This window comes from Triturus cristatus, chromosome 6, assembly GCF_964204655.1.
Source record: "Triturus cristatus chromosome 6, aTriCri1.1, whole genome shotgun sequence".
Lineage (NCBI taxonomy): Eukaryota > Metazoa > Chordata > Amphibia > Caudata > Salamandridae > Triturus > Triturus cristatus.
Window position 1 is genome coordinate 930,333,624 of NC_140589.1, and position 18,084 is coordinate 930,351,707.

The 18,084-nt window shown below is 43.5% G+C and overlaps 1 protein-coding gene across 1 annotated transcript in view; it reads left to right on the forward strand.

The window, feature by feature from the left end:
- HBS1L (HBS1 like translational GTPase) overlaps positions 1 to 18,084 on the forward strand; it is a 498,888-nt gene that overhangs the window by 337,335 nt on the left and 143,469 nt on the right. Inside the window, exon 6 of the mRNA XM_085611611.1 lies at positions 14,627 to 14,792. Coding sequence (XP_085467737.1) covers positions 14,627 to 14,792 — 166 coding nt within the window. The remainder of the gene's footprint in view (positions 1 to 14,626; positions 14,793 to 18,084) is intronic.

The following is an 18,084-nucleotide window of genomic DNA, read 5'->3' on the forward strand; positions in this document are numbered from 1 at the left end:
TATCAAAATCTCCTGACCCTTTAATCCTAGTAATGTAACTGTATTTATGAAGTATGAATTTTGCTGAGGAACAAGGAAGCATTGTTTAGCGGCAAGGGCACAGTGATACCATTTAACGATGGTTTACAATGACGCAGATAAGACGTCAGCTAAGACGTCTGGGGAGGGTGTTACTTAGTTTATTTTTGTTCATTTTATCAATAACAAACAACTGAATCAGTCCTGCTGTTATTTGAGCACATGATTCGCAGGTTACATACAGATCTCTGCAGCTGGCACGCATCCATGAGGAAACAATTTCTCGCCATGCTGTGGCGGGGGAGCGCATTCCAGGCGGGGGAGCGGACCCTTTGAAGTATGATGCCGAGGCTGTGGCTACACATGCACGCGCCAGTGGGCTGAAGCGCTTCCCCAAACGGATTGCATGGCGGCACGATGCACATGATTGTGCGCGTGCTCGCCATGCAATCCACTTTTGGGAGCACTTTGAAATGCCCCTCTTACTAGTCTCGCATAGCAAGTGCGTAAACGCAATAGGTAGGCGAGACCTAAAAAAGGAGCTCATTAAGACACAGGGAATAGCCGAAAAAAGAAAATTAAATAATGGAAGAACAGACATTTTAATCAATGCAGCCCTACCCAATATGGTTAATGGCAGAGAATTCCATTGAGGAATAAATCCTGGACTTTTCGTAAAAGTGGGGCAAAATTCAAATCATATAACTCAGTGATTTGCGCCAAAAAATAAACGCCAAGGTATCTTTTCGGTTTTGTATTTATACAAGAAAGAATATCAGGATGTAAATCCATGGGTGCTCCACCACACTGTAGAATTGCTGTCTTTTTTTTTATTTTATACCGCCAAGAGACTCAAATAGCTCAAAGATCTCAAATGTTTTTGCTTGGACCACCTTCTCAGGCTTTATAATAAGCATATTATCGGCGTATAGTTTCAATTTTGCCATAGTTGGTAGTGGAGGGCAGATGTCCATACTATTCCTAATGGCAATCGCCAATGGCTCGATAAAGGCAAATAGTACCGGGGACAATGGACATCCTTGTCTAGTCCCCAGTTTAACCTTGACTTGGCCAACCCCCGTGGTGTTAATGATTATATTGGCTAATGCATTCAAATAGTTTCTGGATCAGCCCCGTAGTTTTAAGAGGTATGCCAAAATTTGCCAAAATAAAAAATAGGTCTCCCAGACAACTAGGTCAAATGCCTTTTCGGCATCTAAAAGGAGGACTAGAGCTGGTATCTTCCGAGTCTCAAAATAGTCAAGTGCCTCCGCTAAATAGTGCGTATTAGTGCCGAGCTGCCTTCCAGCAATAAAACCATTTTGGTCAGGGTGAATCAAATGAGAAGCAATTCGATTAAAACGATTGGCCTAAAGTTTAGTAATTATTTTATAGTCCGAATTTAAAAGCGTGATGGGACGATAGGAATTAGGGGCTTCGCTATCCTTGCCTTTATTTAAAAAACTCACTATATTTCCAAATCTAAATGACAATGGTATCACCCCACCCTCTAAAATTGAGTTTGCCAACAATAAAAGATAATCCGAAATGGTGCTAGAAAAGATTTTAAAAAAATCTGCCGGGAGGCCGTACAGACCACAAGCTTTCCTATTCGGGAGATGTTTAATTACATCCTCCAGTTCATCTTTTGTGAAAGGGCTCGCCATTCTTACTTTCTCCACACCTGAGAGTACGGGCAGTTCATGTCTTTGGAGAAAATCTCTCAAGGATGTCATTTCAATGGTCTGTTGTTGGCTGTGTATGTTCCTATAATGTTGTAGCATTATATCCCCTATTACTAACGGGTCGTCAGTATGGGAAGCGGTTATGGGGCATTTCAATGAAGTTATCTGATTAGTTACAGGCTGCTCCCTTGCCTGCTGCGCGAGGAACCTGCCGGTATAATTACTCTTTGTAAATTTTTTGCCTGAGGTGCTGATAGGAGAATTCACTTTTGAGATAATATTTTTCACTGAGATCCCGTTTGGCTGGATCGAACTGCCGTTGGTTGAAAACTGAGGGACTGCTGAGAAATCTATCAAAGGACCTTTGCACTTTCTGCTCTAAGAATCGCTTTTCTTCCTTAGCTTTCCTAATATTATCAGCAACCTTTCTGATAGCTAGTCCCCTTATGAAAGCTTTAAGAGAGTCCCAGACCGCGTGCGGAGGTGCAGAACTGTGATTTCGATCAAAGAATTCTTTGATCTCAGTTTTAATAAAGAGCACTCAGTTCTCTGATAGATATTGCCTATTTAGCATCCATCTTTTAGGGGTCATAGTGTATTTACCCAACTCTAACTCGAGAATCACGATCGCATGATCTGAGAATCCATTCTGAAGGATTCTCTGCTGACTAAAAGTGAATTTCCTAGAAATAAGAAAATAAATCGATGTGTGACGAGGTACGAAATCTACCTGAAGAACAAGTATAGGCGATCGCAGTTGGGAATACTGCCCTCCAGGGATCCACTATATCCAAAGTCAAACCATAGTTGTGTAAAAACCTCAAAGTTTTAGGCTTTAACTGCTTTTGGACAAAGCAGAGGAGTCGATTTTAGGGTTCATTAAAAAATGAAATCTCCCCCTAAAATCAATTCACCGGGTACTTGAATTAAAGATTGAAAAAATTCCTCATACGACATAGGATTATCCTCCACTGAGGCATATATACTAGAAACGGTTACAAGTCTGCCCCCTAGGTTACAGGTGGCCCCAACACCACCTTCCACTCTGATCATTTACCAAATGAACTTCAGCCGGAAGTTTTTTACTAAGGAAAATCGCCGTGCCCCGAAGAGTTGCTGAAGATGAGGAAAAGCCCCTGTAAGCTGCCCAGGACCTAAACATTGGGAAATCTACTAGTTTCCCTGCTGGTATATGGGTCTCTTGTATTAGAATGGCCGCAGGATTCTCAGTCGTAATCCATGCCTCGATGGCCCGCATTTTCTTTTTATTGTAAAGGCCATTAACATTGAAATAAACTACTTTCAAAATTTCCTTTTTGGCCATTAGCAATAGGCAAGGTAGCATCCGTACAACTTAACAACATAAAGAGAAATGTGCTGAAAAACAGTGGCAATGGTCAATAGCCCTGTCTGAAATCAAACAAAATATAGGTCTATTGATAATGAATGAATGGATGTATGTGTGTGTGTGTGGATTTAAAAAATGAATTTAGTTTTTTCCCCATGCTCCCTTTTCCACCCTGTGACTCCACCCAGCTCCTAAAGCCACAGTGAGCAGACCGCTGTCCCTGCTCACATCTGACAAGCTCCCCCGCCCCCCTAACTGGCACTATGACTTGGTGCCTAGTGCAACCAGTCTCCCTACCACCATTCCTTGAAAAAAAAAAAGGGGGGAGAAAGATAAAGAACGCAGAACGAACCAAAGAAAATCGAAAGAAGAACGGAAGAGACACAGGACAGGTTAAAAAAAAACAATAACAAACTATCTACAAATAACTAACCATATGTACAAATGCATACTGGCAGCAGAAAAGAGCAGCAAGAGATAGGTCAATTATACATAAATAAAGTAATGTTTTAAATCATAGCATCAGCACTTTAACATTATATTGACATGTTCGAGTCTGCAGGTCATTAAGATTTATCCAACGAGATTTGTTGCAATAATTTCTGCGCTTCAGGGACATTACAAAAGACATGGAATCTGCCTTTGACTAACACTTTTAACTTGCTCTGTTGAGCAATCATTGCCTGCGCTCCCTGCTGTTTAAACAAATGTAACATTTTTACAACCTCTTTCCACCTTTTGGCTGCGGAGGCCGACATATCCGGGAAGATACGACAAAGTGTAACTTCAGTTGAGGTGAACTGTCACTGTTTAATGGCCTTAGTTAAAATTTGTTCCCTAACCCTAAAATCCCCAAAGTTAACCAGGATAGTCCGTTGGAATTTAGCATTAGGGGGAAGATGTGCCGGCACTCGATGGGCTCGCCTAAGAGTAAGATCACCATTAAATTCTGGAAGGACATTTTTTAAAAATAAATTAGTCAACCCATGACTGCTGTTCCTCAAGGCCCTCCAGAATTCCGAGAATACGTAGATTGGAGCGTCTACAATGATTCTCGAACTCTTCCAGTTTATACTCCAAAGCTAATTTCTGGCTCTGGAAGGCGGCGACTTTATTATTCATTGTTGAGACTTGATCTTCCAATTGGGAGATCCTGGTCTCTGCCTCAAGAAGACGTGCCGGGACCGGAGCCATATTTTCTTCAATTTGGGTTAAGCTGGCATGAATTACAGCAATGTCAGCAGATTGGGAGGCTTTCAGATCTCGAATCTCCTCCAGAATCAAAATGAGGAGACTTCCCATTGCATGGAGAATAATCTGTTCTCTTGAGCAGAATTGTCCTGAGTTAGTTCTGGCCTGATTTCGGATGGCAGAGCCTGTGGGTCCAAGGATATAATCCCTACTAGGGGTGCCAGGGCATCTTCCGCAGGGATAGGTAGTTTAGTAGGTAGTGCAGCTGAGCTCCCTCCAAAAAGAAAAGAGAGAGAGTGTCTACCCTATGTAGGACCCCTAAGACTCTGATCCTTACATAAGTCCATAATGTCATCCACTAACAGGAGCCCATTCCCTGCCGCCTCCTGTGCCGCTGATGACAACCCGGACTTGGGTTTAAAAAATAAAGGATACTTTTTAAAGTCCATGGTTTCCCCAGCTAAATTGGCCAGCGTCACTGTCTTTAGTTTGAATAGATCAGAGATGCCTGCCCTGGGAGAGGCAATGGAAAAAGGGCTAATGCTGGTGCTTGAATCAAGGTCTACAGGAACACTTCCCAGATGGTCTTGTTTGGCAGCCTCAGAGCTTGCCATTTTAGTAGTTTCCGGATTCAGATTCAGGGCTTTCCTAAGAGTCGCAGCGCGGTTTGTTCAAGCGGCAGCCTGGCGGTCTCGTTTTTCTACCCTTTGGCCTAAGCTTGGAGAGTCAGCGTGAACTGTTGCAGTACCTCTAGCGCCTTTGGTGAGATTCCACATACTGCATTTATCGGTTAATGCCTGGGACCATCCCTCTCCCCCCGCGACCCTCAACCAAGTGGCGTGGGGATCCCCCGTACACCAATAAGGAAAATGCGTGCACTTACCCTTTCTTGGGGAGAAACCTGGTGGTCCCAATGGCAAAAACAAAACAAAAATAAATATTCCTCCAAGGAGTGAAGCGCCTGCGCCAGACCGCACCTAGAGATTGCCCAGGCTCATGAAATATAGAGGTTAGCTGGTAATCCTCCTCTGGTACGTATGGAGTCAGACTAATGAACGCATGTTAATGGCACTGTAGGCACTGTAGGCAAGGTGGATGCCTCAAATCCGTAAGTCAGGGCTGCATACACCAGTGAAGAACCACACTGGAACCTTCCGGTGCACGTCTCACCCTGCTCGCGTTTCTGTATCCAGGCTATATTGACAGAAAACAGAGAAGTGAAGGAATTACGGCCTGACCTCTCTTCTGTCTCCACAGCTGCAGTTTAGCTCTGACTCTCCAAAAGAGGACATCCGAGAGACGGTTAGAGTCACCACACAGTTCACAAATATCCACAATTCAGTGAACTCGAGGGGCCGGGTATCGTCTCCCGTCTCCTGCTTTCCCGGACTCACGCTGGCGTTCGCGTCTCAGCGTCTACATGGTTTGGCGGCCAACCTGTGTTTCGTGTCTTCGACGATCATCGGAAGTGGAAGGGGTGTGTGGTTATGGCGTGCTCAGCCGGTAGCCTGCATTCCCGTTTCGTCATCGCTCTCGTTTTGACAAGACTGGATTACTGTAATAGCCTTTATTTAGACTTCCCAAGGGTCCGCTAAAAAAACTGCATACTCTCCAGAGCGCTGCTGCGGGCTTTCTGCTTAAACTCCCTAAACTTGATTAATCGAACACAACCATCAGCAAACTACATTGGCTGACAGTTAAGCAAGGTATCATCTTTAAAGCTCTATGACCGGACTATAAGACCCTTCATGGGCTGGGTACCTCTTACTTTAGATAAAATATGAGGTGGTTCATGCCCGGCAGGACAATGTGCTCCAGTCCTTCTGGTGGTGCCATTCTTCAAATGTGCCTCCTGGGGTGGTATAGTTTCTTCAGGTATACTGATTTACTTTTGAGTGGTCTTCCTTTTGAACTCAAAACAGCTGCCTCCCTTTACATCTTCAGAAAGTCTCTGAAAACTTGGCTCTTCTTGAACCAATAGTATAATTGAGTTCCACTGTTCCTTGTCTCGCAGAGTGCCAAGCCACCTCTGAGTATTAGTTTATGCTTAACAAATGCTCAAATTCATTCAATCTTGTAATCTGGCTCCTGAGGTCTTAGAATTTGGGCACCTACAATTACCCCCAGAATGTATGGACATTCTAAAGGAAGCCAGAAGACCAACTACAAAGGCATGTTATGCATCCAAATGGAAACCTGTTGTTCATTATTGTGCTGCTAACATAAACCCTTCTTCACTATCTGAATATCAACTAGTATGTTAAATATTCAAAAGGCACATTTGCCATACACATCTATAAGACTGCACTTAGCTGCAATTGCTGCATACCTAGAAATTAGGAAACATCAATCTATTTTTCGTATTCCTTTCATTAAAGCATTTATGGAGGGTCTTAGTCATTCCAGTCCGTACACCTCCTGTATCTGTGTGAACCGTAAACATTGTATTAACACGCTTAATGTCCACACCATTTGAACATGGAAGGTTGCATTCCTTGTTGCTATTACTTCACTCGGAAGAGTCTGTGAAATACATGCACTCACAGTTAAGGAATTGTATTTCTAAGTATTTCAAGGCAAAATTTGATAACGCACAAACCCAAAGTTTCTGCTGAAAGTTATATCACCTTTCCATTTAAATCAGACATTAGACCTACCAATCTTCTTTCCCAAACCGGAGACAGTTGCGGAAAGGGCATTATGTACACTTGTAAAACGTGCCCTTATGTGCTATGTGGAAAGAAAAGAACACTTAAAAAAACGTAACAACTATTTGTATCTTTTTCAAACCCTAGGAAAGGGAATACCATATCAAAAGCAGGAATTACTAGATGGATAGTAAAATGTATACAAATTTGCCACATGAAAGCAAAAAGAACATTGCCAGCAACGCCAGGAGCTCGTTCAACAAGAAAGAAAGCAGCATCTGTGGCTTTCTTAGGCAATATCCCACTAACGGGCATTTGCAAAGCTGTAACTTGGACAAACCGACACTTTTACCAAACACTACTGTGTGAATGTACAAGCCAGACAAGCTCTAGTGAGACAAACAGTTCTATGCGCATTCTTCCAGGCAAGTGCACCATCTGATGCCTAAAGCCACCTCAAGAGGAGTACTGTTTTAGTCTATAGCATGTGTATCTGCAGCCTACACATGCTACGAATGGATTAGGTTACTTACCCTCTAAGCATCTATTCGTAGCGTATAGTGCTGCAGATTCACATGCAGCCTCGCGGAGAGGTATTGGATGGTGGCATATATATATATATATATATATATATATATATATATAATACATTTCAGCTTTTTCTGCAGCAAACGCTAACTTAGCAGACTATTTCCTCACTTCCTGTATGGGGGAAAACATAACCTAGCAAAGGAACTGTTGAACATGCGTCATACCTTATCAAGGAGGAGAAACAACATCAACCATAAGACTTCTTCGAGAAAAACTAATTGTAGAGTCCGGGCCCAACACTAGATGGGCAGGAGTGTGCATAGCATGTGAATCTACAGCACTACACACTACAAATAGATGCTTACAGGTTAGGTAACATACTCCTTCAGCCGTCTGTCTAGTCTTCTCCTTTCTATCCCCACCATTCTTGCTTCGGGGGCTCCGAGGTGTCGCTGCGGTGTTCACCCAGCTCCTCTATGCTCAAGTCCTGATTTCCTGAGGAGCTGGGGGATTGCCTTTTACGCTGCAGCGCAGCCGCCCTGTTCACATGCACTGCTGTTGCTACTCCATGCTTGGGCGACCTGCTGCTTCCAGATCTGCCTGGGCAGTAGCTGCAGGGATGCTGCTTTACAATCCTTCTCCTGCTTTTGTCTTTTGCCTGCATCTTTCCTCTTATCTCCCATGGCAGGTGACCCCAAGGTCTGGTCGAGCAGCCAGTCACTGCCGTATTTGGCAGTTGCCTGTTTAGCCTGGGCAATTTGTTGTTCCAGCTTGTCCTGACCTGCTGCCTCGCCTCTCACCTTGTCAGATGTCCTGCACCTCTGTTTATCTCATTTGCCTGCCATGCCGCTGCCTTCCTCTCACTGCACCTACCATGTGATTTTGCGTTGCTTTACCCATCGTTCTCATCCCGGAGGTGGTCCTGTGATCTTGGGCTGGTCTCGCCCTTGTCATGCCGATATCAGGTTTTCTGTGCAGCTGCTTTTCTTGTTGTCTACTGATCCAACCTCCAACTTTCAAAAGGGAAAGACTTATGGTGCAATCCTTCTCAGGTAGAGTGACTAGAATTTGGAACTCGCTACAAAAGGGAAAGACTTTGTAGTGAAGAGGTCCACAGCCAGACTGTAGTTTCAAGTGGATTTATTGAGAGATTTATGGCGTAATCCTTCTCAGGTAGAGTGACTAGAATTTGGAATTCGCTACCTCCGAACCTGCGCACCACCGCCTCTTTCTAGATTTTCAAAACCGATCTTAAAACTCTTCTCTTCCAAAGACACTTCAATCAATAATGCTCCTCAGCAAGCTCACCTCCAGCCACACGCCCCCTCATCCTAGGTCATGACCTAGATTGTTACATGACACGAGAGCTACTATGACCCTCTGTCTCAATATGTAACTTTTTAATCTAGAACTCGCACCACGAGTAAATGTTGTACATATAAGTAGTGAAGCCTACTACCATGGTACTCTTTCCCTTATGTAATTTACTTGCTCTATTGTAAATCACTCTGACACTTTTGGGTAAAGTATGCGCTATATAAAAACGCATAAATAAAGAAATTGGCATCTTTCGCCACCTCCCGGAGCTTGAGATCCCCTTGGTTGACCGCACTTACCTTCTCGGGTTTCCAAAGCACTCTTGGCAATGGCAATGGCGAATATACTACCAGCCAGCTGATCCCAACAACCACGTTCACAGCAACAATGGCTGTGTGTCAAATTTGCCAGCCTTTGCTGTGTGTGCTTTTTTCCGAGTTCCCACTCTACTCGGCTCTTCGCCTCGGACCCTCATGGCACCTTAGGCACAGTCCCACTAGATGCCTCCTGAACTGCACTTCATCACACTAGTCTTCGCATGTAAATAGCATCCAATTGGGGCTGGTGAATTTACAAAACTACTTGTTCAATCTGCAGTGCAGTACACTTCTATACCCTCAATTATCTAATATAAGCCATATCATTCATTGCTGAAAGTTTAAAAAAACAGAAGCGCTATGACGGGGGTCAACGCTTTACTTGGCATCAACCTGACCTTTTGTCAAATTGTACTAGTCTGCAGTGCTTTGATTTTGACTTCCATCCAGATAGCATAGGGCACCACAAAACATCTCCCCAAGTGAGGTCTCAAAGCCAGCTGCAATTAGGGAGGTCTAACAATGATTAATTAAAGAGAAATGAGTCTCTCCTTGGCTCTTCTAAAGTAGGCCATAGCAATGGTGCTAAATATTATATAGGATTTTGTTTGTGAAGTTCTTAGTGAGGTCATGATATATGTCCGGTGGGTATGAGTGATGGTGTGCGTGCCTCTGATCATAAACAGCCAGCTTCAGGCGGTATTTTTTCTTAATATTATTTTGTTTTTTGACTAGAAAACTAGCACTTCAGATGTATGTGTTTATGGAAATTTTAGTTTTTTTCTTTAAATACATGAACCTGTCATGAGCAGAAGAAACATTTGGCTGTGTAGAGTGGTAGTTAGCTCTAGCTCCTGGCCTTTGGACAAGCCTGATGCCCAACCCTCTTGGAGCGGCAAAACAAAACTGAGTGTGACCATGTACTGTGCTTGGTGAGCCAGGATCTGATCCAAGTTTACTGTTATTGGCCTCCGGATTCTACTGAGTTTGATGCTAACGTTTACTGTGCATAGTTTTAGGCCTTGTGCATCATGGGTTGGCAATAGGGCCTAGCCTTTGCCAGTTGTATACATCTAGTCAGGGGCGTTTTCTCCATTAGGGCTCTTGAGATGCGCCTCAATGAAATTTTACACGTTTACCAAAATAGATTTATTTCGAGATATAACCATATCACTAAACAAATCGATGTATTAAAGTCTGGGCTGTCTGCCCCGCCTCGTTTTGAAGCAGGAGTCTGAAGTAAGACAGTACATCAACTTTCTGCAATGTGATGCAGGGCTTTCTTTTCTAAAGCCCTTCATTGTAATTGTATTCTATGGTGGTATCCACTGTAGGCCAGTGACGCTGTCAGCATCCCAGTTTCAGGCACTGGAGTCTGCACCCCTGAGTGAGGGCAGACGTCAGTCATTCACAGACATTGATCCCACCCATTTCCCAATCGTCACACAGTATGACTGGATGCAAGCACCTGTGTTTTGGAGCATTGTCCTCTGTAATGCTAAGTGTTATAATGCTAATGTTGTGTTATGTTTACTGTGCTGAGAACCCTGGTTACACTAACCTTCCCTCACTGTGGCACCCCAGCCCTGGCTGCAGGTCACTGGCCCCTTTATAAGTGGGGCTGCTTTATTTGTTCCCCTGTAAAATTGATCCAAAAAAGGAGCAGGGTATTTGTTCTCTTGCGAAGTTTATAAAAATATCTGAGTAAAGCTCAAAGGGAGAAATATGTGCTTGTAGTAAAGACAGTTACATGCTGTATGACGTTAACACGAGCCCTATCTCCATGCCTTTAACTTTAATGCCAGAACCTTGGATTGATTTAAGAGTGTTATCTGTTTTATCATTTTGTGTTTCTGTATTTTTTTCGTGCATCTTATTGCTTCTGCATAGTGCATACTTTTGAGTCATACAAGGTGTTTGAAGGGCTTTGATTGAGAGCTGAGGCTGAAGGGAAAGCCAAAGTGCCGGTCAGTGGGTTGGGCTCTCTGCCGAGCACACACAAACATGTTCATGTATTCCAGTAGCAATTGAAATTCTGTACAAACGTGTGCCAAGGGGGTACACAGATGTCAAACTATTTACAAGGCAAGAGTAAGAGAAAATAAAGTGCTTAGATTTGAGTGCAGTTGGGGGTGGTAAAGTGAGGGCGATGTGGGGAAGTGCATTTGTGGGAGAGTGAAAAGAGGGTGCTGAGAGGTAAGACAAGGTTGGAGATGTGCAAGGAAAAAGGGCATATATATCTAAAATAAAGCTCACAACTGAAGGTCAATACTCCTTCCACGGGCCTGTATAGTTTAACAATTTCAGAATTTAAACATTTCTAATAATTTTTTTATATCAAATCATTGTTGTAATTTATTTATCTTATTTTAAACAGCTAACGACCATTGACAAAACCAATAGTACGGGCGGGTTTTAGGTATATGTCAGTTGTTGTACTATATACCTGATTGCAAGAACTTGTCAGAGAGAAACCAAAATACCATTCAGGTGGCACGCTTTAGGAATCACAGAAATGTATTTTACATGTTCCCTTTTAGAGAGCCTCTACTTTTTTTTCTTCCCACTTAAAGACCTGTCTGCACATATTTCTATATTACTAATTGCAGTCCACAGCTCTGGGTGCTTTCTGATGTCTGGTTAGAGCATTTTCCTCCAAGGTCGATGCCGTGTGCAGTGCAACACAGTGTGCAAGCACACAGTTTAAAGGGCCTGAAGTTGTCGGGCTGTACAATTTGCAGATTACAGTTACTATTGAACATGTTAATGCAGTAAGATATGGGGCAGTTGTTAATGTTTTTAATATTTCAAGACTATACTTTCCCACTGCCTTATAAACGTTGCTTTATATGTTCTTGGCCATTAGATACATTGATGGTTCTAGTAAGTGGAAAAAATAGATTTTCCACAAAAGGGCTAGTTCTGACTTTTTTGCTTTTTTTTCAATTTTTTATAGGAACCTGACTAATACTGCAACTACAAAAAGCCATGTAACACATGGGCCTAATCAAATTTCTTCATATCACCGCAAGCATGCTTCCCTCTTTTGCAAAATGTTCAGACTTTGCTATCAGCACCACTTCTGTTTAACTTTGCATGCAGTACGATTCAGTTATGTAAAGACATTGATCATTATTCATATGAAATTTTCTCCAGAACACATCCAGGTTCCTGTCTCCTCTGCACTTTCGTCTGTACTGCTGTCACCTACTCTTCACATTTGCATCTTGCAAATTCATTTTAAAATTTAGCTTTAAGGCGCCTTCTCATGGTTGACGTTCATAGTGAATGTCTGTGTCCTCAATAGAACACATGATTACGGAGTATAGCCATCACCTTTCTTGCATTTAATTACCCACGTAAAGGACACTTCTGAAGACCTGCCCAGAGAGTCGTGTGTGGGAGAATTTTACCTGCGCACCACTTGAAAAGAAACAGAATGCTTGCATGGTGACTTGCAAATTATTTGCGGAATCCTTGAGATGGGATCATTCAATTTGCTCTTTTTTTTTTTTTTGGCCCTTCGACAACCTCAAGAGACATCAAAGCCACATATGAGCCAGCTGTGCTTAATTGTATATCATTTGTAAAACACGCTACTCCTGTGCACTTTTAGAAGTAGGCTGACCGCGTCAACGTTTGGTAGGATCTTATAAATATATGTCGGTATTAAGAAATAAATACTGGTTCAAGCACTTGCACTGGCACAAATTAAGCACTGTGATGAAGTCTAATGGGGCACATAGGAAAAACATGAGATGCAATAAAAGGCTACCCCCAGCTAAGAAGCAGCAGAAAACATTCCACAAGAGATTGATCCTGCCATGCTCTGAATAGCATGAAAGAAACGGCAGAAAGTTAATTGATGACCATACTAATGAGTTTTATTTTTAATTATTTTTCCTGTGTCCCTCATTTTTAGTTGTATTTTGATTCCTGACTTAGTGGTTGTTTACGCTTAGTTACTAAAAGAAAAAAGAAAACGTTGGAAATCACAAAAACATAATAGGTTATTTTTGGAACCACTCACTACTGTTAAAAATGAACTTTTTCAATAAGTATCATAATCGTTGTCCTAAACCTGTTACTTTTAACCTTGGCATATACATGAAGCCTGTGTGTAACAGGTGAAGAATAAGGTATACAAGATATTTAATCCCCTGCCTTGCGCAGCAAGGGGACTGCCTCCAATGCAGAATGAACGACCAGTCTTAGCTGCGTGTTACCTTTGTCTGTATACAGAAGGGATTCGGTGCCAGCCTTAAGGCAGGCCCTGCGCCCAATCATATGAGTTCGGTCGTGCTTGGCTGCAGGGCCTGGCCTTTGACCAGGCCTAGTCCCAACCTCAACTGAGGTCGGCCGACCCTGGCTTTGAACAGCCTTTGATTAAACCACCATGGGTAACCAGACCCTGCTGCCCATGCCCTTCAAACATGTGCAAGGGTTGCCCAGACTCCCATGCAAGACTAACCACTGCTGTTCAAAGCTTTCAACCAAACCCTGCACCCATCCAGTGGCCTGTGGACCACTATTCCTGCCCTGCAGCCTGGCCATCATCCCAACTAAGCATGGGGTCAGCCAGTCCACCATAGGTAGCCATATGCACTGTGCACTTCTTTCTGCCAAGTCTGGTATCTATTCACTCTAAGGGTTGGTTGCAGCATCTGGATTCAACCAACCATGGAGAACCAACCCTTTGGGTGAACCAAACCACTAGCGGCAACCAATCCCTCAGCACACATTTTTCGGCAATACCCTCCACCTAACCATACCTGTGGTGAGACAGCTCCTTTAGTTAACAGTTAAACGAAAGCAAGCTTGGACTGGCAAAACTCTGGAACTTGAACCAGCATACATCTAATCCATGCAAGCCTTTAAAAGCTTTCAGAAGAAAAATGTTAATCCTACTCTCTAGAATAGTTTATCTAGTATGAATATTGTTTTGGGCTTGTCAACAGTCTGCAAGCCTGATGTGTGTATGCCTCATGCTTAGAAGCAAACATCTCTATATGAGAGGCACCATCCAAAAATAGCTGCTCAATAAAATATATTCAAGCTCTTAATCGCTTCCCGAGCTCTTACTCTATGTTCCACAAACAAGTGTTAGACCGCTCACCATACTGTATATGAACCTGCATTCACCTGTTCCAGCCTGCCATCGTAGGCAATTGCAGCAAAGCTTTCTTAACATCCTTTGAAACCACAACCTGTTTCTTTCTCGTTCTGTCAACTACTTGTTGTTCTGACATGGTCTCTAAGTTGCATGTCTTTCTAGACACTAAATAATTACCTATTGATCAGCGTGGAACTGCATTGGCTTCGATGGTCTCTTTCTCACTATCTTAAGTTTAAACTTTAAGATTTAGAGGGGTAGCTTATGTCTTGTTTTGTGTAAGGTCCCTGTCTTGTTTGCAACCATCGCCCACTCAATTCTCAAAAAGGATAGTATATTTATGGAGCTTAGCATGAGTGATGGCTGTGACAGATATCTTCCAGGTTTTGTTTGTTCGATGTTTTTGTGGCTATCCAAGGGTGTTGATTATTAATTGAGTAATATTTCTTTATTTCTAGGTCATGTGGATGCTGGCAAAAGCACGCTTATGGGACATCTACTTTACCTCCTTGGAAATGTGAACAAAAGAACTATGCACAAATATGAACAGGAATCAAAAAAGGCTGGAAAAGCTTCATTTGCTTACGCTTGGGTCTTGGATGAGACTGGGGAAGAAAGGCAAAGGTAGTCTTATCTTTTATTGAAGCCAAATGTCCTGCAGGCAAAGCCTTAATCTGCGTCTGTTACTTTTATTTGAATTGATTATTGCCTCACTGGAAGTCAAGTCTTTTCATAAAATCTTAATTTATGTTTTTTCTTTAAAAATCTTTTGGAATGTGGAGATTGGCTGAAGTAGTGCAGTTCATAACTGTGGAATTTCTTGGTTTGGCTACTAGTTTGCTCGGACTGGCCAGGGACAGCAGTCTTGAGTGTGCTGAGCTTGGTTACGCATATACATAGCACTGGTAGGGCAGACATGGTGATTTTGGTTCTGAATGTGTTGTGGGTCAAAAACTGATTGCAAGATAAAAAATCTGTTTCCTTACTGTGTCATTGAGGCTCGTGTAAAACAGAGATGGATGATAATGCTTAACTCTGGAAGAAGCCCAATTCTCCAGAAGCATTTTTTTAATACTGGACCTAGTTGATAACTCACTGTAGTAGGTTGAGGGGATGGGGTAGGTGTGTGGGTCTCAAGCCAGTTTTAGACTTTTATAACCTAAACCAATTTTTAACAATCAGATTCCTCCTTGTACATCCTTGAGCTTACACAACGGTGACACTACAAATAAGGTTCATCTAATTCCCCAGCAAAGATCACAATAGGAAACATTTCAGTCTTGCTGTAGTGCAGTTAATACCAATAGAAATATCTTGTGTTTGTTGTAACTTAAGTCAGACCGTGTTTATTTTATTTGCTTTAGTATTGTGCTTATGCAGGCAGCAGTGACCTCTCCATCTAGGAAGAGTGTGATACAGAAGAGGGAGGGGCATTATTCCACAGTAACCTATTGGCAGACTTCTTGAAGCATGCCATGCAGCTACCTAGGGCTCCCCAGTGCTGGATGGAACTGGTGTGGTTCTAAACCTTTTTTGGAAATGGGAGTTCCAAATTGTCTAAAAGTGTAGACGCAGAGTACTAACCCCAAACCTTTGCATCACACGAATCATAAGTATTTGTTTACGTTACCACTAACCATCAGGGCAACCAAACTCTCCACCTAAGAAGTTCACCTTTATTTCTAGTGGAACTTCATATTGTAAATGTGCCGCTCGTGGGAGCATTGTTGTTGTTTCTGGGGTAGAGAACACGTGAAGGACTGCGAGGACCAGCAGCCCAGTCCACCACAGCTGCACCCTCTTCCCTCACGACCCCGCCCCCTGCCTAGACACCTCATACGGCTCGCGGCCCCCGCTTCGTGGGAGCCGCTCGTGGGAGCATTGTTGTTATTTCTGGGGCAGAGAACACGTGAAGGACTGCGAGGACCAGCAGCCCAGTCCACCACAGCTGCAGCCTCTTCCCTCACGACCCCGCCCCCTACCTGTACGGATATAACGTTACCACACGGACCCGGGCCCGTTCTAGCCCGTTACAGACCGTGTGAGACCGGACCGGGCCACCCCTCTTGGGTTTCTCCTAACCGAGGTATCTGTACAATTGATTGCTATTCCAGGGACACATTACCGTAGTACACTTAGGATCATGGCGGCCAGGGAGACAAGAAGCAAAGCTCACTCGTCCAGTGCAACTATGGCGGGCACTTTGGACTGTTTTCTGATCAGAGCTAATTCTCTGATATCAAACGAGATCACTATTCTGGAACGTCGCCTCTCGCAGGGTATTGATAATGTTAAAAGATCTTCCCTTGGCCACATAGCTAATGCAAGAACACCTGATAGGTGTACTATACCACCTAACCCCGTATCTAACAGCGACCACTTGGTAGTAACCACCTTGCCCGATTCCGGCATTTGCCCTGGATCGAATAGAGATTTTATATTGGCTACTATTGATTCCAGTATTGTACCCCCCCCCCCCCCTACTGCTAATGTGACGCCTGCCAGTGGGTGTGGGGCTAGTACCCTTCAGTTACGAGGCAATAGGGAGGTGGCTGTTCCAAAAAGAAAGCGAGGTCCACAGACAGGGGGTGGTAAGAAGGCAAGGTTATCTAACTCCGTAAACCAAACTAATTCCAAAGGTCGGGCAAACGTTAAGGTGATCCCTCCCGTAGCTAGTGAACCTATTAACTTTCCAGTTCAGAGTCACTCTATATCACAGCCTTCCACTATAACCATTAGTGATAATATCCAGGCAAGGGCTGACCCTCAAATTCCAGGCTTTGGAAGTATCCTGAAATCTTTGTTGGACCCTCTGATCGCCAGACTTGATCAAATTGATCTTAGGTTGGCCAAAATAGAAAGGGCCATTGGGCCTAGGACAGACCACCCACAAACTGTAGAAACTATCGAAAGGAGGAGGGATGTTAATGTAAGAGGTGTACATCTAGCCAATTCCCCTTCTTCAACAACTTTTCCAGTTTTGGTAAATCCCCCTTCTCAAGCACAGGACATCTCAAAAAGGAACACTTACTCCTCTCTTTCCTCCTGTCCTGGGGTAATGGCGCAAAAGTCTATTGTAAATATTGAGCAAAAAAATTTGGAGGGCAATAGACTGAGGAAGGAACTGATAGTAAATCTACCCCCGGAAGCTGCTCCCCTGGTAGTGGTCCTAGTAGGAGTCCCCGAATCCACCAATACAGGAGTAGAATCATTTGCTTCACTAAAAAATAAAGTAGCAAGCTGACTAAACAAACACAGACCCCTTCCTCCACAGATTTTTAGTGAAATCCTGATGGTCAGAAGGGTCTCATGGCTGGGATCACCTAAGAAAAATATCAGCGGCGACTGTATTGTGGTCAACTTTAGGGACCCAGGGTCAGTTTCCCACATTCTTAGTAGCCCGTTTTACGGGGAGGACTCAATAATCCGGACCCTTCCACTGTCTTTCTTTTATCCACCCCATGTTAGATGTTCTGACATGGGAATGGAAGAGGGTTGGACAAGGTTGGGACGTGGAAGCCATTCAAGAGGGAACAGGAATAACCCACATCATTTTAATAGGTCACCTCAATATCTGGATCACAATCGGTTTAGCTGCTTGGATGAAGTGGACTGACTACGCGGTAACTCCAATTTGGGGAGTTATCTGAGGGCGAGTGCTATCAGTACCAACGATTCTTCCCTGCATGATCGATTGGTTACATGTATGAACAGGGGTGGACCTGCGGGAATAGATAGTGCTCAGAGTGCCCAGCCAGGGGCTTCTCTGGCCACTATCATCCACGACGGCCAGTCCGCGGTCTTAGTGGAATGTAGTATGGTGGAGATTAAAACGATTACAGAGGGAAATGCTGTATCAATACTGGAACCTATACCTATCCCCGCACCACTGACAATTTTGTCGTGGAATTTAGCA